The following is a 24,606-nucleotide window of genomic DNA, read 5'->3' as shown; positions in this document are numbered from 1 at the left end:
ACGACGGGCCAGGTCTCGGCTCAAGGAAGCCGATTGGACGAGCGCCCGGCCTGCTGCCCGCTGATTGGACGACGACGGTGACGTCGACTCTGACGTACGGGGTGGGTCGCGCACGCGATAAAACAATACAAACGAGCCAATTTACGGGATTAAAGGTTTAAAAAGAGCTTCCGCTCGCATAGTTTAACATTTAAATAACGTTTATTTCTTAAAGAACCAAAGTTACGTTAGAACGGGCACCATTAATCCATGAAGAAATTAGTTACTGAAGCAAACCTGCTTTTAGGTTTTTATATCCCAGCAAGTATCAGGATAACATTTATAAAGGTTTTCAATTCATCCATCGCGATTAATGTTAATACTGTTGAACAGAAATGTGATTTAGACACAAATATTGTAGGCTTTAGGTCATTTTAATACATGTGTCCATGTAAGGTGTAGTATGGTGTCATAGAACACAACACAAAGCAAATCGTACATTTAAACACATTTAAAAATGCAAGTGCACATATAGTTACAAACCGATATTTCTACATTTTTAAAATTCAGTTTCTGCTGAGATTTCCCACAGCTTGTGTGTGCACATAAATGCACGTGAATATTACATTGTTAGAAATAAAAAATATATAAAGTGCATCATCAAAAAAAAAAGGAGACACGCCAACATACTACAATGTGTGCTATAGGGAATAAAACGACAGAAAACATTTTATTATAAATAGTATTCATATTAACACCACAGAGACACAAGAGGGAAATCATCATTTCCATTCCCACTGAATGTATTCTCCTATTTTTATATCAAGTACAGAGCAACACTTTGGGTCTCATTGTTCTGATATAGCAAAAATAAAAATAGACTTTCATTTTTTTTTCGTCTACTAATAACAGTCTGTCAGAGGGAACATAACCTGGATCTTACAAACTACCGGTTTATAATATACATTTATTTCACCTGTAACTATGATCAAGATGACCTGGAAGGACTATGGCGAGTGAATATGTTTAGCAAGTTCTGTATTAGTAGCTGCTCCCATAAGACACTTTGGAGTATTTGAATAAATACTGAAATGAGGAATGGTGACCCCCCTCCCTCTCCGTTCATGTGAGCATGCTGCAAAACAACAACTCTCTGCCCATTACGTACATCTAGGATACGTGTGGAATGCATATATATTTGTGAATATATTATATGACCACTGAAATACTGAACCGGGCCGGCCAGACTGCTCGGGTTTCTCAGTGTGCAGGCCGATACGATCCACCAGGTGGCGCTCTGGACAGCCATGTCCATCCCTCGGTGGTCTACGCTGTCATCTATTCTGTGTGTCAGTTTTGGCTGCTCACTACTGTTCTAATGTGTGCCAGTGTACATAATAAAAAAATGTCCCCAAATGGTGGCCACGGTATCAGTAGAAGTGCAGAACTCCCTGAATGTGGGAACACCAGGAGGCAGACTCAGATCCGAGCCCAACCCGTCCTTCCCTTCCTCTACACGCAGTAAAGGCGGAAGGACACTCCTGCAAGCTTGTGAGAAGAAGTTCATCACGTTCTGTACATGTTCTGTGGTTTTCTCCTGTCGTGTTACCTTCTCGTCTTGGAGTTCGTGTGCACATTTGCAAACACTGAGCAGACACCAACAAGCTTCTGTCGAGAAATGACGGAACCATACAGCCGCATATTTTAACAACTTTGCCACGTTCAAGAACAGAGGAGGACTAAAGCTTTGCGTTCTGCACGATTTGATATCCACTCCAAAAGTAAGCTGGAATGTTCTTTACGTGCCCCCGCCTGAGCTGCTCATCTTCCCAGCTTGAGGAGGAACCGCGAGGCTTCTCGACTGGCTTCCTGTCAGAATTCCAGCCCGTGACTCTTCTGCTCTGGGAATCTCCTTCTTCGTGCTACTTGGCTGGGATTGGTCCTTGACAGGCACGACCTCAGTGGTGCTACCTGGCTGTGGGATAAGGCCACTCGTGGGTTGTAACCGTCCAGGACATGGAGCTGTAGGAGAAGGTGTGGGAGAAGGGGAGGGTGAATGTTCTTCAACGACCTCTAAAAGATGCTTCTCTTCCCAGTCTAGCATTCCCCGATAGCAGTTCACCCCAAGGCTCTTCTCCTGTCTCATCTTACCCAGGACCGGCACGAGACCCAGACCGGCACCTTTGGAAGAACCAGTTATAGTTCTTTTCAGTCTGGTCTCTGAAGATCTGCTCTGAACATCAGCTGCACCCATTCTCAGGGTTTCCCCTGCATCTACACTGCATTTGAGGGCTTTGGATGGTTCTTTAACTTGCTCTAGTTGCAATGCTGAGGCACCTTTCCCAAGCAGGGGACTCTGTTGGACTTCGTCAGGTCTCGCTTCATCTCGGTTTCCTCTGCTCTCTGTCTCCGGAGTCTCTCTGCATCTGGGTCTCTGTGGAGTTTGGAGGCTCGCCGGCTTGGCGGTTCTCTCCGACTGTGTCGGCCTAGCACCGCAAGGCACGATTGTGGCACCTGAAGTCCTGTAGATGGCGCTAGACTGCGAAGACACGACGGACGTTGTAGAGCCCGCGCTGGGAACAGATGCACCTTTGCTTGAAGCCGTCTCAGTTTCGTGGGCAATCTCACCAGTTGCTCCCGGCTGTGGCTCAGGAACGGGAGATCCAGGCAGCATGGAACTCTTCACGGCTGTGAAGAGACCTCCGGATCTCGGAGAACCCCGCCCGTTCCCTTTCTCTCTCTCTATGTCCCTCTCTCGGCTTGCGAGCAGTGCTTCTTGACTTCGGGGCGACTCTTGCCGGCCAATCTTCCTCACTGGTTTGACCAGTCTGCCTGTCCTTGGGGACGATGGGGCAGTAAGCATTGTGATGGTATTGACAGTGGTTGGAGAAGGGGAGGTGGTGGAGGCCGACGCCAGGTTCTCTCCTTCGGTCTCCAGGAGGCTCTGAAGGCCCGTCTCACAGTGGAAGGAGTCCTTGCGATAGTCCAAAAGGCCGCCCACAACTTCAAGACTGTGCTTCCGTAAGCCCACTTTCTTCTCGGCCAAGGACGAGGACGAAACGGGCGAGGACGAGGACAGAGGTGAGGCCAGCTTCTCGGCGGACTGCACGCGCTTCAGGAGGGGCGACCGCGGGGGCTCTGCGCTCTTGGGCCGCGGCCGGATCACTGGCGGCGAGGAGTGGTGCTTGGCGGGGAAGGTCTGGGTCGTGTGGGAGCTGCCCACCGTGTGACCAGGGAGGGGCGGCGGGGACGACTGCGTCGGAGAAGGGGTGTGGGCGAGGGGCGACAGGGGGATGTTGCCCGCGGACTTGCAGCGGGCAGAGCGGTACTGGCGGTGGAGCTTGGGCGAGAGGCCGTGGAGGGAACTGGGACGAATGTGCTGCTGGGAGGAGGCGGCCGGAGAGTTGGGCGTGCTGGAGGCCGGAGAGCTACTCTGAGAGGAGAAACCTGAGAGAGAGAGAGAGAGAGAGAGAGACCATCAGTCATAGTTAACTGATATCTGAGTGTGAGGGTAAACTCTCAGCGGTGGCCTAGCGGTTATGGAAGCGGCCTTCAGCGGTTATCAGAAGGTTGCCAGTTCCAATCCCGATCCGCCAAAGTGCCACTGAGCAAAGCACCGTCCCCTGTCATGGCTGCCCACTGCTCACTCAGGGTGATGGTTAAATGCAGAGGACACATTTCACTGTGTGCACCGTGTGCTGTGCTGCTGTGTATCACAAGTGACAAATCACTTCTAAAGATGAAAGATGAGCTGTCCGAGCTCTCAACAACAACACTACATAGAATCACTCTGGACTCTTTGCACAAAATATCTGCTCTTTTTTTTTTTTTTGTTGCTTTTTTATCTTTATACATTGGCTTTCTCTCATTTGCACACCTTCACCCCACTTGTTACACATATTTTATGTTAAGATAAGATAAGTTCAACCTTTATTAGTCCCACAAGTGGGAAATTGCATTTGTCACGGCAGAAAGTGGATAGAAACCGAAGTAATAGCAGCAAAAAATGTACAATTGAAATCTACACATGTGCAATGGGTACACCGGTACAGTTGGTAATTACCGTGATGCCGCTAAAGACGTAAAAGTGTAATATTTGGTTATGTTTGCAATATTGGTTTTCATTGTATACTTGCAGCATTTGCAATACTGTGGCAGTCGCTAAAAGCATTTCGCTGCATATCGTACCGTGTATGCGGCAAATCCAGTTTGAATTGGACTTACTCTCAGTAGAAGACACGGAGCGGTTGAGGGATGACAGACTACGGCTGGTGTGGAGAAGATTGGACTGTTTGGTGATCTTATGGAATAAAGAATTTCGCCTCTTGCTGCAGTGAAAGAGAGAAGGAAATATTCGAGAGAACGGACCTGGAGACAGACCTGGTACGGGTTTCGGGATGGTATACCAAGGTCATACCAAGGTCATTAATTAATAAACCATGATGAAAAACGCTTAATTGTGGCGTGCTGTTTGGAAAGAGAAATGCTCGTCTGCACCTTTCTTGTCCTTCTTTAGCAGCGGTCTTCTTGTTGCGTCGGGCCATCTTGCATTTGTTGTTGATCTTGCGTGCCGGGCCAATTTTGATTGACGTGTTCTCAAAGGGCGTAGTTGTCACCGTCACCTTACTTCCGCTCTACACCAAAAAAAATCAAGGTAATATCGTTTTTGGTCCAACAAGGAGTGCTTCGGTACTGTTTTAGCCCACCTTCAGGATCAGCTCTACCACCTCGGTGTGGACCAACCCATGGACAGACTCCCCGTTGACGTGAGTGATGAGGTCACCAGCACACAGCCCCGCCTCATGGGCAGGCCCTCCCGCTTCCACGTGCTGTGTGGACGGGGAAATAACGGCTCATTTAGGAATTAGAACGTTTGAAAAACCACAACAAGGCTCTCGCACCCTTCCTCACCCAAACGATGTGGTGGACGCTGTAGACGTCACTGTCTCCCATGTACACACGTATGGCGCGCAGCGTGAAGCCATATTTCATGCCTGAGCGCTGGATCGTGATTGGCGAGCGCAGAAGCGTGACGGTGGGGCAGCAGTCCCTGCCGGGGGAGGAGTCTCGCGATGAAGGATTGGAGGAGATGGAGCGTGGAGACATGGGACTGGCCAGTGGAGAGCTGACATGCTGTTCCACTGGAGGTGAGAAAGAACCAACGGAAACGAATGAGACGATGGTTTCTGCACTCTGGTTACCAGCAGTGTGCACCCATTTATTATAAATAGACAACCAACTCTCCTTCTCCACTCACATCTTTCCCGCAACATGTAGATTCCTTCTCTACAATATCAGACGAGTCCGCCCTTATCAACCCAGGCCACCCAGATCCTGGTTCAGTCCTTAGTAATCTCACGACTGGACTACTGTAACTCCCTTCTAGCTGGTCTACCACTATGTACCATCCGACCTCTTCAACTCATACAAAATGCAGCAGCACGACTGATCTTCAACCTTCCCAAGTTCTCCACACCGCCCCTCTGCTACGTTCCCTCCACTGGCTCCCAGTAGCTGCACACATCAGGTTCAAAATACTGATGCTGGCCTACAAAGCCAAACATGGAGTAGCACCATCCTACCTCACAGCCCTTATTACACTTCGCACTGCACCTCGTATACTCCGAGCCTCCAGTACTGCTCGCCTGGTCCCTCCATCTCTGAAGACACTCATCTAGACTCTTCTCTGTCTTGGCCCCTCGGTGGTGGAATGAACTTCCCCTCGAGATCAGAACATCTCAGTCACTGAGAACTTTCACACGGCAGCTCAAGACCTTCCTCATTAGAGAAGATTTAGATGAACTTGTAACCTTCTTCTTGTCTGACTTCTGTATAGAAACTAGAACAGAGTGAATAAAAAGATTGTATTCCTAGTTGGGGGTCCTAGTGAACCAGAACTGACCACTTCATCCATGGTGACATGGAAGCACGTTGTAAGCACGTTGTATGTGAATGGAAACATCAGGTTTGAGCAGTTTGGTAGGCAGCTTTTTGGATTTTTGGTATTGCTGATGTGTTCCAGAGGTACAGTATCACAAGCAAGGCACAACAGGTCTCAATCTCAAAGGTTCAAATATTTCACAAACATTACACCCCAAAACGAATTTCAAATGAACCCACGGGTCGTAGAGCACAGTTAGGCAACGTGGTCCACCGAGGGCCAGAGTGGGTGCAGGATTTTGGCGTCGCCGACCATGAAGTAAATGAGGGTGAAGAGCCTTTTCAACCAGCTGATTAAAAGTTCTTCTGAAACACCTGCACCAGCCCTCCCCATGGACCAGATTTCCCTCAACTGGGACATCTAGGACAGCTCGCGACTGGAACAGAGAACCTATGAGAAGAGCTCCCCTGGTGGTGATCAGTGGTACTGTACCTGCTGGAATCATGACTGACAGCGTGGTTGCAGACGCGGATTTGATGACCTTGTTACCAGGACGCGAGTTCCGTTTCTCCCCATCACCTGTCAGCTGCTGGTGCCACGCCCGACGTAGGACCAGGTCGTTGGTGGCCCGCTGTGTCAGTGGGTCGGTAGAAACTGCACCCTCTACTGGAACAGAAGGTGCTACTGGAGCTGCATTGGTCTCTCCTGACCGGGGTCCTTTATCTGTAAATATGGCAAACCAATTAAACTCAAAGTTAATGACATAATTATAATAACTTATGTATGTACAGATTATGCCCTTTTTCTGATTCTCTCTGTACGTCACACCTCCATTAAGTGCACTTGTAGGAAGCGTGGCCGTGACAGCGCCCTCTAGAGAGACCCCACGAGCCCTGAACGACGGATGGAGGGACGGAGGCTCGGCGTCCACTTCCAGGGTGGAGGCGAAGCGCTGCGTGTCCATCAGAGCCGAAAAGCGGCGCCTGGCCCCCAGGGGAGGACTGGCGTCACCGTCCACGTACGAAGACTCTGAGCAGGACAGGCGCTTCCTGCGGGGACCACAGTCACAACATCTCACCACGGCGCATGGGATTCAATACACAATTTTAGATTAGTCCATCCTTGTTTTAAATGTTTTATTTTATTTTACAGTTCTATTATTTAAGATTTGGAGAAAGGTCTAATGCAAAATTTCCAACTTAATACAACTTAACCCATTTTGGAACATATGACATCGTCCGCTTGTTACAGACCTTGGAACGAATCTTTGAATCAAACGTTTCACCAGGTTTTGACCATTTGACCATTCTCATCACCATGAGAGAGTTGATGGTAAAAGTGCTGGAGGATTTTTTATGGGCTCCAGGACTCACATCTCAGGTGAACCTGAGGTCCTCCAGCTCTTCTCTCTCAGGCTGAAGCTGCCCAGACTCTCCCTCTTCACCACCCGGTCATCGCGGTGACCCTTCGGCTCTCTTCGTATCACGGACTGCGTTTTCTGCTCCAGCTGGGAGAGCTGCTCCATGCTGCTGTAGACCTGGAGAGAAGAAAGTGAACGTGACGTGATTGTCATTGTGAAACACAGCACACGGTGACACGGTGAAACGTGTCCTCTGTATTTAACAGTCACCCTTGGTGACCAGTGGGGACCATGACAGGCGCCCGGGGAGCAGTGTGTGGGGACGGTGCTTTGCTCAGTGGCACCTCAGTGGCACCTTGGCAGATCGGGATTCGAACCGTCAACCTCCTGATTACGGGGCCGCTTCCTTAACCGCTAGGCCACCACTGCCAAGGGTGACGGTTAAATACAGAGAAGCAATTTCCTTATAAAATATAACAAACAGAAAAGCCCGATATGAACGTTACTCTCGTGCAGTGGAGATTTGCACGTCTGCAGGGTGGTGAGAGGTTCACCGTGAAAGCCCCACCTTGCTGAATCGTGGGGAGCAGGAGGAGAACTGGCTGATCTCTACAGGCTCGTCATCATTCGTGTCCTCTTCGTCGTACGAGTTAATGTGGCGGTAGCGCTCGGAGCGCGCTGAGGGAGGAAGGACAAACAGGGCAGCGTCCTGTAACCGCACACACGTACACCGGTGGCCCGAACGTGGACAACTGGGGTCAAATCTCACTGTCAAAGTAGCTGGTGTCCTCCTCCGACTCCAGGTGGGGCACGAACTCGGCCTTCTGCCTCAGCAGGCTGTTCCAGTCCAGCTCGGCGAAGAACGTGTGCTGCTTCACCTCGAAAGCGCCCCCTAGGGACCACAAGGAGGACACGCGATTCGGTTGTAGGCGTGCTGGGTCATTTTAATGCTAATGAAGTTCCAGCTGGTGGTCCTCATGGTCATCGCGTACCTGTGCCCAGTCGCAGCAGCGGGTTGGTCTGTAACAGTGCCGAAATGAGGTTCTGAGTGTCCCCCGGTAAAACCTGGTCCCCCTCAGGCCACACGACGTCATCTGGTGGAGACAGAGGAGGCGGGATGGGGAAAAGTGGAGTTCACGGTTCCAGAGGGACGCGTGGACTCCTGAGCTCACCTGAGATCACTTGTCCGAACAGCTCCTCGGGCGTGTCCCCAAAGAAGGGCACGCAGCCGACCAAGAACTCATAGAGAATGATGCCCATGGCCCACCAGTCCACCGGCTTGCCGTAGCCCTGCCTCAGAATCACCTCCGGGGCGATGTACTCTGGAGTCCCACACACCTGGCAGAGGGAATGTTCCGGCATGAGACATTGGTCTCCTTTCGTCTTACACGCTGTCACAGTGGGCTTTAACAGGCAGCAGGAGACCTGCCTGTTTGTCGAGGAACTCGCGGGCGTCCTTCTCGATGTGTCCCTCGTACAGGTTGGTGGTGAGGCTCATCAGGCCCATCTTGGACAGGCCAAAGTCGGTCAGCTTGATGTGGCCCATGGACGTGATCAACAAGCTGTGGACGGAAACAGGACTCGTACGGTTCTCACCAGGACCGGCTCCGCGAGGTTAAGAAATGGCCACTCACTTGTCCGGTTTCAGGTCGCGGTGAACGATGCCGTACGTGTGCAGGTACTCCAGCGCCAGCACGGTCTCGGCAAAGTACATGCGCGCCATCTCCAGCGGCAACGCCCCGATGCTCTTCAGCAGGGTGGCGCAGTCCCCGCCTGAGGAAAGGGAGTGTTCTTGTCATTGTGGAACCCAGTGGGAGCAGTGTGTGGGGACCTCAGTGGCACCTCGAACCCGCAACCCGCTAGGCCACCACAGGCCCCGACACAACATGTAATAAATGAATTTGTTGGATGTGATGACATGTCGGTTTGAGTGAAGGTGTCTGCTGCTGTAACTGGTCTGAATCAGGCACCTTCAGTGGGTGAAAAACGTTAAAAAATGGATTAAAGATGTTTTACGCACGTCTACGTTTCTGTCAGAACGTTGTGCGCCGCTGAGGTCTGTCCAGCTGTCTGGAGATCTGATGCTTTTTATGAATAGCAGTGAAGGGTGGTGGTAGCCTAGCGGGTAACACACTGGCCTATGAACCAGAAGACCCAGGTTCAAACCCCACTTACTACCATCGTGTCCCTGAGCAGGACACTTAACCCTGAGTGTCTCCAGGGGGGGACTGTCCCTGTAATTACTGTCTGTAAGACGCTCTGGATAAGGGCGTCTGGTAAATGCTGTAAATGTAAATGTGAATAAAACAGTGAGACGAGGACAGTCCTGTAAAGCGGTCCGATAAAAGGAAAGTAAAAGAGCGAGACAGACAGGATGTGATTCTCTGGCTGTCTGGCAGGAGCAGCGCTGACTCACAGCGTGTGGACTGACACGGTGTGACCTCCTCAGCAGTGTGTGTGTGTGTGTGAGAGAGATGAAATGAGCATGTGTGTATACTTCATTTCCAGCATTTACCAGATTACCAGACGTCCTTATCCAGAGCGACTTACAGTCAGTAGTTACAGGGACAGTCCCACCCTGGAGACACTCAGGGTTAAGTGTCCTGCTCAGGGACACAATGATAGTAAGTGGGATTTGAACCTGGGTCTTCTGGTTCATAGTAAGTAGTTACAGGGACAGTCCCCCCCCCGGAGACACTCAGGGTTAAGTGTCCTGCTCAGGGACACGATGGTAGTAAGTGGGATTTGAACCTGGGTCTTCTGGTTCATAGTAAGTAGTTACAGGGACAGTCCCACCCTGGAGACACTCAGGGTTAAGTGTCCTGCTCAGGGACACAATGGTAGTAAGTGGGATTTGAACCTGGGTCTTCTGGTTCATAGTAAGTAGTTACAGGGACAGTCCCCCCCCCGGAGACACTCAGGGTTAAGTGTCCTGCTCAGGGACACGATGGTAGTACTCCAGAAGGGATTTGAACCTGGGTCTTCTGGTTCATAGTAAGTAGTTACAGGGACAGTCCCACCCTGGAGACACTCAGGGTTAAGTGTCCTGCTCAGGGACGATGGTAGTAAGTGGGGTTTGAACCTGGGTCTTCTGGTTCATAGTAAGTAGTTACAGGGACAGTCCCACCCTGGAGACACTCAGGTTAAGTGTCCTGCTCAGGGACGATGGTAGTAAGTGGGGTTTGAACCTGGGTCTTCTGGTTCATAGTAAGTAGTTACAGGGACAGTCCCACCCTGGAGACACTTAGGGTTAAGTGTCCTGCTCAGGGACGATGGTAGTAAGTGGGGTTTGAACCTGGGTCTTCTGGTTCATAGTAAGTAGTTACAGGGACAGTCCCACCCTGGAGACACTCAGGGTTAAGTGTCCTGCTCAGGGACGATGGTAGTAAGTGGGGTTTGAACCTGGGTCTTCTGGTTCATAGTAAGTAGTTACAGGGACAGTCCCACCCTGGAGACACTCAGGGTTAAGTGTCCTGCTCAGGGACGATGGTAGTAAGTGGGGTTTGAACCTGGGTCTTCTGGTTCATAGTAAGTAGTTACAGGGACAGTCCCACCCTGGAGACACTTAGGGTTAAGTGTCCTGCTCAGGGACGATGGTAGTAAGTGGGGTTTGAACCTGGGTCTTCTGGTTCATAGTAAGTAGTTACAGGGACAGTCCCACCCTGGAGACACTCAGGGTTAAGTGTCCTGCTCAGGGACACGATGGTAGTACTCCAGAAGGGATTTGAACCTGGGTCTTCTGGTTCATAGTAAGTAGTTACAGGGACAGTCCCCCCCTGGAGACACTCAGGGTTAAGTGTCCTGCTCAGGGACACGATGGTAGTAAGTGGGGTTTGAACCTGGGTCTTCTGGTTCATTGTAAGTAGTTACAGGGATAGTCCCCCCCTGGAGACACTCAGGGTTAAGTGTCCTGCTCAGGGACACGATGGTAGTAAGTGGGGTTTGAACCTGGGTCTTCTGGTTCATTGTAAGTAGTTACAGGGATAGTCCCCCCCTGGAGACACTCAGGGTTAAGTGTCCTGCTCAGGGACACGATGGTAGTAAGTGGGGTTTGAACCTGGGTCTTCTGGTTCATAGGTGAGTGTGTTACCCGCTAGGCTACTACCTCCCTGTGTTCCACTACCATCCATACAAAATATGAACCGGACCTGCTTACGTTCACCATTTTATAATAAATAGTAATTCTAGATTTTTTGGTGGAATGAGGCTGTATTAGTGCTGATCAGGTTGATGATCCGGCGATGACCTTCTAATGTAAATGGACACTGAAGCCACACCGCAGATCCTTTTACGGGGACATCCTGGGTGGACGTGTGTGTGTCTCACCCTCCACGTACTCCATCACCATGCAGAGGTGTCTGCGCGTCTCGAACGAGCAGAACATGCTGACGACGAAGGGGTTCTCGGCGAAGGTGAGGATGTCTCGCTCCACGAACGCCTGCCGGATCTGGTTCCGCAGCAGCAGGTTCTGCTTATTGATCTTCTTCATGGCGAAGCGCTGACGAGTGTCTCTGTGCCGCACCAAATACACCGCCCTGGCACAGGGAGGGAGAGGGCGGCAATGAGATCCCAGGAAGGGGACAGGAGGTCCATGTCCGGGGGGGGAAGGTCTCTGTTTCCCGTGCTGCTGATCATGCATCAACTCAGCACATCTAACACGTTCCTCACCGGAACAGTGAAATAAAGAGCTCTGATCGAAATGCAGCCAACTGACATGAATTATTCCCTTTTTCTCAATGAAGAATTAATAACTAATAACCAGAGTATGAGATGTTCAACTGCACCATGGAGAGCATCCTGACGGGAAACATCTCAACCTGGTTCAGGAACAGCACCATGCAGGACAGGCGAGGCCTACAGAGGGTGGTTCCATCAGCTGAACACATCATCTGTACCAAGCTCCCTGACCTTCAATCTATCTACAGCAAACCGTGCTGTACCAGGGCCAGGAAGATAGTGAAGGACCTCACCCACCCCAACAATGGACTCTTCTCTCTGCTGCGATCAGGGAGGTCCAACACAGAGAGAATGAGGAGGAGCTTCTTCCCGCAGGCTGTCCGAGTTCTCAACATCAACAGTACATAGAACTCCAGCACTTTCACTTTCACCTCCAATCACTCCGGACTCTTTGCACAAAGACATTTTGCACCAGACCTCTGCTCTTTTCACTCTTTTATCATTAACATTGTCTTTCACTCATTTGCACACCTTCACCCTACCTGTTACACATATTTTATGTTAAAGACATAAAAGTGTAATATTTGGTTATGTTTGCAATATTTGCATATTGGTTCACTGTTTACTTGCAATATTTGCAATACTGTGGTCTATTACAGTCGCTAAAGCATTTCACTGCACATCATACCGTCTATGACCGTGTATGTGACAAATAAAATTAGAATTTGAAATTTGTCAGGTCAGTTTATTAATGCTAACATCCCTCAAAGGTACTGTGCTACGTAAAAGCCCATATTCCACCGTATGAGTTACAATGAGCCGGTCCCTCCAGAATCTCACGATAAAAGGCGAATTAACATAGTGAATGCGGTACTAAACAGTGCGGTAGTGACTTTGGCTGCTGTGCAGTGGCGGTCCAGTATGAATAGTTCCTGACGGGTGGATGTGAGAGTGGGGTTTTTGGGTTTTTTTTTTGCGGCAGTGACATCGAACTTGCAAAACAGCAATCGCCCAAACAGTGCACGCCGCTGGAAGCCTCCTCCCTTTCTCCAATACAACCGATGCGGTAAAGGGTTCTACTGTCCCCACAACATCACCAACAGTGGCGCAGGTCCACAGTAGGTGGGCACATGCAAATGCACTGGCACTGTTCCCATCCAATGACACTTCCTTTCAGTGGTAGCCAAACATGATCAAACATGATTAAATTGATTTCAAGTGAATTGTGAGACACTGCAGGTGAAACGTGTCCTCTGTATTTAACCATCACCCTTGGTGACAGTGGGCACCATGACAGGACCAGTGTGTGGGGACGGTGCTTTGCTCACTGGCACCTTGGCGGATCGGGATTCGAACTGGCAACCTTCTGATTACGGGGCCGCGTCCTTAACGGCTAGGCCACCACTGGCCCACTTGTCCATATTCAACTGAAATGTGTTCCATTTTTTCCAGAGTGGGAACCGAGACCGTGGACCGCAGTGTGACGCCTCCTCACCCGTAGGCTCCGTTGCTGATGAGTTTGATGGTCTGAAAGTCTGACTCACATGGCGGCTTTTTCATCCTTCCTTTTCCCTACAGAGACAGAGAGAGAGAAACAGTGACCATAACAAGACTAGATTGTAAGTCAGTGTCATTTTTTCATCCGTTTATGCTTGTTTTTGACAAAATGTCCAGTTGTTATGACCAGTTGTGCTCAGCGCCTGAAACATGAAGATGTAATATAGAAATACACAAGGTCACCAGCTGGAAGTCTGCAGAGTTTCCGTCGTTCTGTGTAATTCTAGTCCTGTCCTCTCCTGTTCTGTCCTGTCCTTCCTCAGGAGCACACTGGTAAGTGATCGGGATGCCTGAGGTGAGCCTGGATCAATAAAGAATTCATCCATCCATCCATTCACCCACCCTCCTACCTATCTACATATCTATCCGTCTATCTATTAGGGACGAGCGGTCGTGAGTGTGGAGATCCCCTCCCCAGATCATCAAGGTATACAGATCCAAATATTCCCACGTTCCCACTGCTTTAAAGCGACAAGCTCACCTCAGTGGAGTCATCCGTCTCCGGGGTGTGTGGACCCTCGCTGTCGTAGCTCTCCAGAGCCACCATCTCTGTGCACACAAGGAAAGACAAACACGTGCAAGTTCTACAGGAGATCTTCCCTACAACTGGACGTTTGCAGTTCTAACCTGTTCACAGTGGAAAACCAACGTGGCCTTGTTACGTTCTTCAAAATACAAAGAGGAGATCCAGCAATCAGGTTGCCATGAAGGAGCTAAAGCCACCAACTTCAGGGTCCAGAACAATGTGGCAGAGGAGCGGAGCACCGTTTGAGATCCCAACCCAACAGTCTGGACCCGCGAAACCCACATCTGACCCCATCTCCTAATCACTCACTGTGCAGATAAAGGATGAGAAATGGGAGCTCAGCAAAGTTGAGTCCATAAAAGTGACTGGACCTGGTGGTGTACCTGGAAACCTCTCTCTGGCTCAGGCCTCCATCCCGTCCTGCCTGAAGTCTTCCACCATCATCCCCAGTCCTACAAACACACCCGCCACCAGCCTCAACGACCACCGCCCTGTCACTCGTCCTTACGCCCATCTTCCCCAAGTGCCTGGAGCGGTTGGTCCTCCAACACATTCAAGCCTGCCTGATCCCCACCAGATATACGGTAAACAGATCAACAGAGAAGACCATAGACATCCGCCGTGTCTCCTGGAAAATTAGCAGAACGTTGTCAGAACTTCATCCACTTTAATACCATCATCCCTGTCTAGCCTTGGTCTTACGTCTCACTAACTGATCACAGACAGTCAAACTCAAGCTCTGGCTTTAAACACCAAAAGACATAAGAGACCATCCTGGACTTCAGGAAACACAGGGCAGATCCATATTCTCTCTCCATCTACAGCAGCCCAGTGAGAGCGCCTGTACCTTCACCTTCCTTGGCACCAGCATCTCTGATGACCTGTCCTGGTCTGCTAACACCAGAGCTGTAGACAAGAAGGCACAGCAGCACCTGCACTTCCTGAGATTGCGGAAGAGGAATAACATCTTCCAAAACCTGCTGGTTACCTTCTATCGTTCCTCTATAGATCTACAACGTCTCCAGAAGAGTGGAAGTGACTGTCATTGTGAAACACAGCAGCACAGCACACAGTGACACGGTGAAATGAGTCCTCTGTATTTAACAGGCGCCCGGGGAGCAGTGTGTGGGGACGGTAAGGGACCTCAGTAGCACCTTGACGGTTCGAGATTCTAACCAGTAACCTTCTGCTTACGAGTCTGCTTCCTCCCCGCAATGCCACCATGGCCCCAAGGCAACGCAGAAGATCCTGTACATCTCGCTACCTCAGTAGAACCTCCTCTGAGAAGACCACCATCCCACCCACTACCTATCTGAGCTGCTGGCCTCTGGCAGGCGTTACAGAGCGGACTGTCCTCTTCTCATATTGCGGGGTTTTATTTCCTGTCCTGTTTGTTTTTATATTATTAGGACCAGAAGCCCTGCGTGTGCCTACAACTCGTCTGGACGTTCTTATCACACCTTATAACAGTACACAGCTCTCCGTCTCACAGCTGGACCTTACCCTCCAGCGGGTCCCTGGTGAGACCCAGCTGGTTGATGATGTAGCGAGGGATGTCTGTCTTCATCAGCTGGCCTTCTTTAGCATGGTCCTCTGCTGCTTCCAGCAGGTGGTAGAACTCCTCCGGGTTAAACTCCTGAGAGAGGGGACAGATATAAACACAACCCTGGCTCCTGGTCCACGTTACTGATCCATGCATCCAGACATGGGTCCGGTCCTTGTGGCTACTGCATTTTATATATATACATATACAGCAGGCTGCTCTGATCAGGGATTTTCAGAATTAACGTTCTTACTTCCACCGAGGTTCAAGTCTACCTCTACAGAAATCTTGAACCCCATTCGAACCTGTAACATGTTCATGAAGGTTTGGCAGAAATATTGTAATAATTGTAATAAGAAATAGTTTAAAAGTGCATGGCCTTTATCCAGAGCGCCTTACATTCCGTAGTGACAGGGCCAGTCCCCTTTGGAGAAACTCGGGGTCAGGGGACACAGTGGTAGTAAGTGAACCTGTGAGTTTGAGGTGTTCTGGTTTATAGGCGAGTGCTTCACCCTCCAGGCTACTACCAGCCTATCACCTCCTTGTCAGTATAGTGGTGAGAAATCCATTTACATTTAGAGCATTTACCAGACGCCCTTAGCCAGACTTACAGTCAGTAGTTACAGGGACAGTCCCCCCTGGAGACACTCAGGGTTAAGTGTCCTGCTCAGGGACACAACAGTAGTAAGTGGGGTTTGAACCTGGGTCTCCTGGTTCATAGGCAAGTGTCTTACCCACTAGTCTACCACCACCCTAGAATCCGTGTTAATGGGAGACTGGGGTTTGACTCCCTGATATTATATATATATACATGCATACACAGCTTTATATTTCATACTTGCCGGATAGTTTGGTGTGACTGACTCTGAAATGTCTGTTTCCGTGGTTTCATTTCCACGTTTGCAGGGCGATTTTTTAGCTCTCTGATCAAGCGAGTTGGTGTGAATATATTGTCTGACGGGGTAACGTGAAGAATTTGGAGAATCTTTTCTCAGTTCTGGGTGAAGGTAATGAACCCATCTGACAGGGACAAAGTCAGACGTCTCTCCCTGTCCCCCCTCTGGGCTCATTGAAAGGGAACATGGACACAAGCGCAGCTGTTGAATACTAATATCATCGTACAGCACAAGCTGTCTCCTTGGCAGTGTGTGTGTGTGTGTGTGTGTGTGTGTTATACCAGGCATTCCAGTAGTCTAGCTGGGCGTGAGATGATGATGAAGAGTTTCTTCACTAATTCCGTGACGAAGGTCAACTCTGAACTTTCTGATCGTTCATATGCCTGGGAAGGAGAAAGGAGAAGCTCTGCACTATCAGTCCATAAAGCTCAAAAACATAAAAGTACAAGCAGCAACGTACGTCATGCAGCAGTTTCTCCAGGTTCTCCTGCAGCTCACAGAAGTAGTCGGAGGTGATGAGCCCCTGGTGGGATTTGGTCAGGCAGTCTCTGGACAGCCCTGCGATCTGGTGGTGGATGAAGCTCAGGACCCCATCAGCCAGTTGAGGGAGGCTTTCTGGAGCGTTGGTCTGGATGAAGTCCGCCAGCCGCTCCTCCATCTGCGCGGTAGCCTGCATGCAAACGGGAACATTTTCAGAATTTATATATTTCCCAAACGGGCATTCTGCTTCAGACGATTCTGTGTCTGAGCAGAACATCTATAGATGATCGACTTTTTTACGTTGACCGACCTTAGGAAAGCGCTCCTTGTACACATGGTTCATCATGACGATTTCATTGTCGTAGCAGGATGGTGAGCGTCCAGGACTAGAGAGCAGAAACAGAGTCCCGTTACGGCCATTCGTTCATCTAGTGGCCATCCACCAATCAGAGAACATGCTGTAGTTTTTACTGTTCGTGGTCACCTAAGGCTGCGTGAGCGTGGCCGGATGTGTGGTGAGCGCCGGCCATCGTCGTCAGTGACGCTCTCGCTGCTGCCGAAGTGTTTGGACAGGAAGTGCAGCTCATCTGCTGTGGGCTGGAATGGCAGCTGATGTAGCCGCTCCTGAGAGGAGCTGGAGGACTGAGGGAGGGAAGAAGAACTCAAGCGTTCACCATTGACCCAAAACACCGAACCCAACACTGAACCAAACCAATCCAACCCGGCAAGGAACCAAACCCAATCCGACTCAACAAGGAACCAAACCCAATCCGGAACCAAACCCAACCAACCCAACACTGAACCAAACCCAATCCAATCCGGCAAGGAACCAAACCCAATCTAACCCAACCCGGAACAAAACCCACCCAACCCAACCCGGAACCAAACCCAATCCAAACCAACCCAGAACCAAACCCAACCCAGCAAGGAGCCAAACCCACCCAACCCAGCAAGGAACCAAACCCAATCCAACCCAACAAGGAACCAAACCCAATCCAACACAACTCGGAACCAAACCCAATCCAAACCAACCCGGAACCAAACCCAACCCAGCAAGGAACCAAACCCAATCCAACCCAACCAGGAACCAAACCCAATCCAAACCAACCCAGAACCAAACCCAACCCAGCAAGGAACCAAACCCACCCAACCCAGCAAGGAACCAAACCCAATCCAACCCAACCAGGAACCAAACCCAATCCAACCAGGAACCAAACCCAATCCAAACCAACCCAGCAAGGAACCAAACCCAATCCAACCCAACCACGAAAACCCATTGCTTTTAATTCTTGTCTGCTTGTCTATTTGTGTCACATATAAATGTATTGTGCTCTCCATATTCTCTTCTTGTTTTTAATTATATGCCTCACTGAGTTGACTGCACCTTAATTTTTTTTGTTCCTTGAAAAGTGACAATGACAATAAAGATTTATCTGACCTTATTTGATTTGAAAAAGTCTGATCTCAAAATGTTCATGACATGATTCAGTAATTAAATACAACCTGAAGTAATCATGTAATATAAACCAATACATTATCAATAACTTTTATATAACTAATGAAGTGGTAATTAGTGTACAGGACCATGAATAAATAGAGGGTCAAAAAAACTGCAATGCTGTGGTGCTGGAGATAGACACGCCCGCCCCACAATCCCACAATGCCTCTCATATTCAACATGTAAATGTATGCAACAACATTGATATTCATTTGGCGAACCCACACTTTACCGACTCTGGGCCGATTCCAGAAGAGCAAAGCCTCATATCTGGATATCTTATTACCGGAATAAAAAGTGACCCTCCCTCTGCTCCTGAAATATTCAGCCCTCACTGCAGCGTTACTTTAACCTGGACGCCGGGCGGAAGGTTCTGGTCCCAGACCAGTAATCAGAGAAGATCTCCTGCAGGCCCCGTGGGCCAGAGAAAGCCACGCCGACAGGGACGGTGACAGATGGCCCAGTGGGAGGAGCCCGGCAGATCTGGGAACGCACCGTGGAGCTGGGCGTGTTGGTGCCATATCCGGAGGAGGGGAGAGAGGCCAGAGACCAGCGGCGGCCGTCCGACCTGCAGAGGAGAGAAGCAGATATCAACGCCGGTGAAGCTTCCCGGACTAAACTGAGAGAGGAAGAGGAGGAGGAGGAGTCTGTTCTGGGCCACGGCTCACAGCTTCCCTAACATAACTGGAAGTGTGTGAGAGAGGGAGGGAGAGAGAGAGAGATGGAAGACAGAACAGATAGAGATAGAGGCTGTAAATGTGTGTGTGTGTGTGTGTGTGTGTGTGTGTGTGTGTGTGTGCTTGTAAACACGCCTGAACCTTGTAGACCTCGAGACTCATAAATTCCGAGGAACATTTTTCTCCCTCTTATGTAAAAATAAACAGAAATATATCAAATTAATCATGAGCCCCAAATAAACAAACAACACGGGAGAGGGTGGAGTGTGTGTGTGTGTGTGTGTGTGTGTGTGTACCTTCTGGATGAGGCAAAGCAGAAGTGAGCAGGAGCGCTAGGAGAGAAGTTACGAGGACTGTCCAGTGGACTGCTGCCTACAAACACACACAGATAATACACACCGTACACAAATATCAGCGCGTGTGTCTGTGTGAGAAAGTGTAAGTGTGTGTGTGTCGTGTGTGTACCTATATGTCCAGGTAAAGGGGAGTGTGGGCGGGGCAGCGTGGGGGACGTGCTGGTCAGGATGAGACTTTTCCTGTTACTGGTGCGACAGCTGCAACACACAGAGACACGTAAAATACACACACAGAAAAAAGAGAGGGAGAGGGAGAGAGAGGTGAGAGAGGGAGAGAGAGAGGGAGGGGGTGAGAAGGAGTGAGAGGGAAAGAGAGAGGTGAGAGAGCGAGAGAGCGAGAGAAAAAGAAAGGACGAGAGAGTCAGGTGAGAGAGCGGTGAGAGAGGGAGAGAGAGAGAGAGAAAGCAAGGATGAGAGAGGCAGGTGAGAGAGGGAGAAATGGGGTGAGAAAGGAAGGTGAGAGAGGGACAGAGAGATTGAGATAGGGATAAAGCAAGGGAGAGACAGGGAGAGAGAGAAAAAAAGCAAGAAAGAGAGGGGGGGGCAAGAGAGAAATAGGCAGATGAGAGTCGGAGGGGGAGAGAAAGCGAGGGAGGGTACGAGATAGAGGGGAGGGTCGAGAGAGAGAGACAGTTAACCCAACCACAGCGTAATGAAACGGGACTGATATGAGTTTCAGAAATTGATTTGATTATTTGCCCTGAGACACTGAGCTCTAACTGCGTTACCCACCTCACAACAGGACAGACCTTCCTGCCAGTGTGTGTGTGTGTGTGTGTGTGTGTGTGTGTGTTATTAATACGAATATGAACAGCATATGTTGTCTGGAATTCTGGGCCATTTACACCATTTTGTATTAAAGGTGCAGTACTGTGCAGCAGGGGCGGGGTCCACCTAACTCCGCCTTAAATAGGTCCTGTATGTTGCAAACCAGCTGGGACATGGGCGTGGTCCCCATGAACTGACCCATACCAATAAACACAGCACTGATGCTCTACTGAGCCACACCCGCTCTGACTCCGCCCTCAGGTGGACTGAGCAAGGCATTCTGGGAACTTGCAGCTCAGCAGCATTTGGAATGTCATGTGAGTCTCTGCTCACATTGCTCAGGTTGTTCTACCAACGTGCCACATTCACATCTGGGACCATGACACACACACACACACACACACACATGAGGAGTTTCGTAAGGACACTGTGAGAAAACACATGAGATGTGAAGTGGAAGCCTGAGGAGGCGAATCCACAGAGAGGGGATGAGAGAGAGTGAGTGAGAGGGAGGGAGAGATGATGATGATGATGATGCTGCAACGTTAATGATGTACTGAGATTATAATATGAATGAGTGCTTAACCTTCCTAATGAACCCTCTAAAACACACACACACACACACACACACACAGCTCTTCTGCCATCTGTGTATTACAGAAACCAGCAGAGGAAACAGCAGCATGAAAAAACACGGACGGCAGCGAGGATGCTGAAATATTTAGTGAGAGTGCATTAAGCACAGAGAGTGTGTGTGTGTGTGTGTGTGTGTGTGATCTCAGTGACATGACACACTAATGCACACACTGAGTCCAGAGAGAGAGAGAGAAACTGAAATCATACCTTCCCTCATTCAGCCTGCCAGTTTGGAGAACACACAGTTTTGTGTAGATTTAGACCAATAAGTAACATAACTCTGATGCACAACTGAATACTAATGAGCATAACTTCACCAACCTAAAGAGGCAGTACTCACACACACACCCACACACAAAGTCCAGAACCCTTGTGATAAGTAAATGAAGCTGTAATGTGGCAGTAAACGGAGTTGGGGGCCTCAGGGGACCAGTGTTCCCTCCACCCGCCTCCCTCTATGACAGAAATGTGGGCGGCTGTTATCTTCATCATCATCATCATCTCCATCAACAGTCACACGGCTGGTCCTGAACAGACACACACTCAAAATATTACAGACATTTAACATTAAAACACTTGGGAGACTATGTGTATGTGTGTGTGTGTGTGTGTGTGTATGTGTGTGCGTGTGTGCACGCAACAGTAGCAACCAACCATGTATTGATCGACAAAACGTCAACAGTAACTATAGCAACCAGAGTTAATATCCCTGCCTGGTTGCTTTCAAATCTGACCCTTAAAACAAGGCGGGCCTGACCTAAACAGAATCAGAGCCCCGCCCCAAAAACCACAGCGCTGTGACAACCTCAGTGACTATCACAATCAAAACTAGAGCCCCGCCCCAAAAATCACAGCGCCACGACGCCCTCAGTGACCTCAATCCAAACAGAGTTAGAGCCCCGCCCCAAAAATCACAGCGCCACGACGCCCTCAGTGACCTCAATCCAAACAGAATTAGAGCCCCGCCCCAAAAATCACAGCGCCACGACGCCCTCAGTGACCTCAATCCAAACAGAGTTAGAGCCCCGCCCCAAAAATCACAGCGCCACGACGCCCTCAGTGACCTCAATCCAAACAGAGTTAGAGCCCCGCCCCAAAAATCACAGCGCCACGACGCCCTCAGTGACCTCAATCCAAACAGAATTAGAGCCCCGCCCCAAAAATCACAGCGCCACAACGCCCTCAATGACCTCAATCCAAACAAAGTTAGAACCTCGCCCCAAAAATCTCCCCGGAACTTAATCCAACTGAGAACTTGTGGTCAAGTTCTGACAAAAAGGTCTAAACCACTGAAGCAGGTTAACAAAATGATGGGATGATGAAAACTATCTTGTACGCTATATAAACTGGAGTTTTTAAATTCTCACGTACAAATACGTGTGTACGCGGGAAGGAACCGGTGTTGGGGGGTCCTGGCTTTTCAGGCAGGGGGGCATCAGGGAACTACTGCACCAGATAGACCCCCGGGGCCACCCGAGTTGAATCTGTCTCTCTCTGAGGGGCCCCAGATCCTGGTTCCTGGCACCATCGTAACAACTACAGCTTCAGGGATCTTCAGATGGACCAGTAGCATCATGGACATGCAGTGTAGACCATGACACTCTGGACTAAACCTACATCTGCACTGTCCAGTACGTCCAAACATGGACAGATGCTGTTTTATGTACAACTTTGTTGTTTTGCTTGTTGGACTGGTTCTCTTCAAATAATTTAAAATCCCACTTCATACCATCGTGTCCCTGAGCAGGACACTTAACCCTGAGTGTCTCCAGGGGGGGACTGTCCCTGTAACTACTGACTGTAAGGTGCTCTGGATAAGGACGTCTGGTAAAGGCTGTAAATGTAAAGGATCTTAAAAAAGTATCTTCATTAGCATTCAATGAATGAGGCAGAAGGACCAAAGGTTCCATTTAATTACAGAGGAGAAATATTGGTGTGTGTGTGTGTTTGTGTATATATATATGTGTGTGTGTGTGTGTGTGTGTGTGTGTGTATGAGAGAGAGATATATGGTGAGGTCACTTTGACTCAAGTGCAAATGTCACTTAATACCCCCCACTGAGGATCTTCTTCTTCTTCTTCTGAAACGTGAGAACACGAACACACACACATGCTTCTTATCTTGAATTCATTTTCAAATATTAAAATAGGATTCTGCTACAGAGTCAGTCAGACAACACACAGACACACACACTGCTGAGTTTAGAGCTAAGCTGAGTCACGCTGGCCTTTCTGATCAGGACTATTGACGAGCTTCTTTCTTCTCCCTCTCTCCCGCACTGCTGTCGATCGGCTGCCCGGCAGGGGGTCACCCCACAGCATGTCACATGACCTTGAACTGTCACCTTAAAAGGCCAGGACACAACAAAAGCACTTGTCTGAAAGTGGGACAGGCGGAAGAGAAGAAAAAGTGTGTGTGTGTGTGTGTGTGTGTGTGTCTCTAGTGAACAACAGATTCTGGTTAAACGTGGTTAAAAGGGACGGTGACGGGCTCAGGTCACATGGTGTCTTGTTGCTAAGCAATGAAGGGTGAGGACGACACAAATAGAAGTTGTGGATTTTCAGTTATGGGTGGAGGAGACAGAGATGGGGGGTGGAGGCAAAGTGAGACCCACACACACACACACACACACGCACACACACACAAAAGACCATTCAGCAATTCATTCACACACTCAGCAGCAGTGTGAAAACAGGTTTATTTAAACCAATGATGGCTATGAACTGTGTGTGTGTGTCTGTGTGTGTGTGTGTGCGCGTGCAGCCTTTTCACACCGTCTTTGCTCTGTTAATCCTACTTTTTCACACTTTTCTCAACGCTCAGCAATCTTCCAGGAGCTAGATGGTCTCGTCAGCAGTAACATAGAACACACCAAACACACACAATTTACAGTAAAACCACACGACACACATTAAACACACAACAGTTGGCATCTCGGAGAAATCCATCTGGTGTCCAGCAAAATGCATGCTGCTGCAGGAGGTGGAACTTCACACCTCCCTTGTTCCTCACTGATTCCAGGAGCAGCAAACGTGCAGAAACTTCCCATAATACCGATGGCGGGAGGAAACTCGCACGGATGTCGCCGCATGATATATAGATGTATATAATCTACAAACTTTCCGCCCCGCCCACCTCAGCAGTAATGAGATGCCACGCCCAGTCCACAGCGACCAATGGGAGAGGAGGGGACAGAGGGCAGGGGAACAATGAGATTAGCGACGAGGATTTAACAGAGAGAGCGAGATGATGGCATAATCTCCGTAACCAAGATGAGTCCCGCAGCAAAAAAACACTATTAAACTCAGAATATATAACGTTTAAGAAAGACACCGTGTCCCATAATGCAACGTTGAGCAGGAACTAGTTGGACAATTAACCAACTTTGGTTGGTTTGGTTTGTAAACTAGGTAGTGCGGACGTGGCGGTGACTTCAGCTCCCTTCGTTAACTTCAACAATGACACCAACGTCACCGGCCGCACCGTCACCTGCACAACAACCAGCAGAGACCCCAACTACTGTTACCATGACAACCACTACCGGTCCAGACCCATTCTGATCCCCATCTTCACCCATCACATCATCATCACAGCACCACACACGCCGATTCCTGCATCATCATCATCATCATCATCATCATCATCATCATCATCATCGTTTTACCTTTTCGTCCGGCGGAACATGTTGCTAGCGGCAACAATCTGGCACTCGGAGAGATGAGAATGAGAGACTGTGCAGCGGCTCCTCTCTCCCTCCCTCCCTCACTCTCTC

The 24,606-nt window shown here is 49.5% G+C and overlaps 1 protein-coding gene across 4 annotated transcripts; it reads right to left on the bottom strand.

Annotated features, from left to right (window-relative positions):
* Nucleotides 1-394: 394 nt before the first annotated feature.
* Nucleotides 395-24,606, bottom strand: LOC114785593 (microtubule-associated serine/threonine-protein kinase 1-like). Of its 4 annotated transcripts, none has more exons than XM_028971975.1 (26): nt 24,499-24,606; nt 19,540-19,628; nt 19,371-19,446; nt 18,893-18,965; nt 17,384-17,541; nt 17,210-17,285; nt 16,880-17,089; nt 16,701-16,802; nt 15,484-15,616; nt 13,936-14,003; nt 13,393-13,469; nt 11,547-11,755; nt 8,855-8,993; nt 8,650-8,782; nt 8,393-8,558; nt 8,213-8,314; nt 7,990-8,112; nt 7,789-7,898; nt 7,234-7,397; nt 6,689-6,909; nt 6,353-6,583; nt 4,891-5,120; nt 4,686-4,808; nt 4,477-4,613; nt 4,204-4,307; nt 395-3,426 (listed from the first exon to the last, which is right to left on the bottom strand). In XM_028971975.1, the coding sequence occupies exons 1-26, from the start codon at nt 24,516-24,518 to the stop codon at nt 1,778-1,780; spliced, it is 4,923 nt and encodes a 1,640-aa protein (XP_028827808.1). In that variant the 5' UTR covers nt 24,519-24,606; the 3' UTR covers nt 395-1,777. The 4 variants fall into 4 exon arrangements, with proteins under 4 accessions (XP_028827808.1, XP_028827809.1, XP_028827807.1 ...); XM_028971976.1 differs by having other exon boundaries at nt 6,440-6,583; XM_028971974.1 differs by having other exon boundaries at nt 6,353-6,909.

This window comes from Denticeps clupeoides, chromosome 3, assembly GCF_900700375.1.
Source record: "Denticeps clupeoides chromosome 3, fDenClu1.1, whole genome shotgun sequence".
Lineage (NCBI taxonomy): Eukaryota > Metazoa > Chordata > Actinopteri > Clupeiformes > Denticipitidae > Denticeps > Denticeps clupeoides.
The sequence above is the reverse complement of the archived record's forward strand: the minus strand, read 5'-3'. Positions and strand labels throughout refer to the sequence as shown.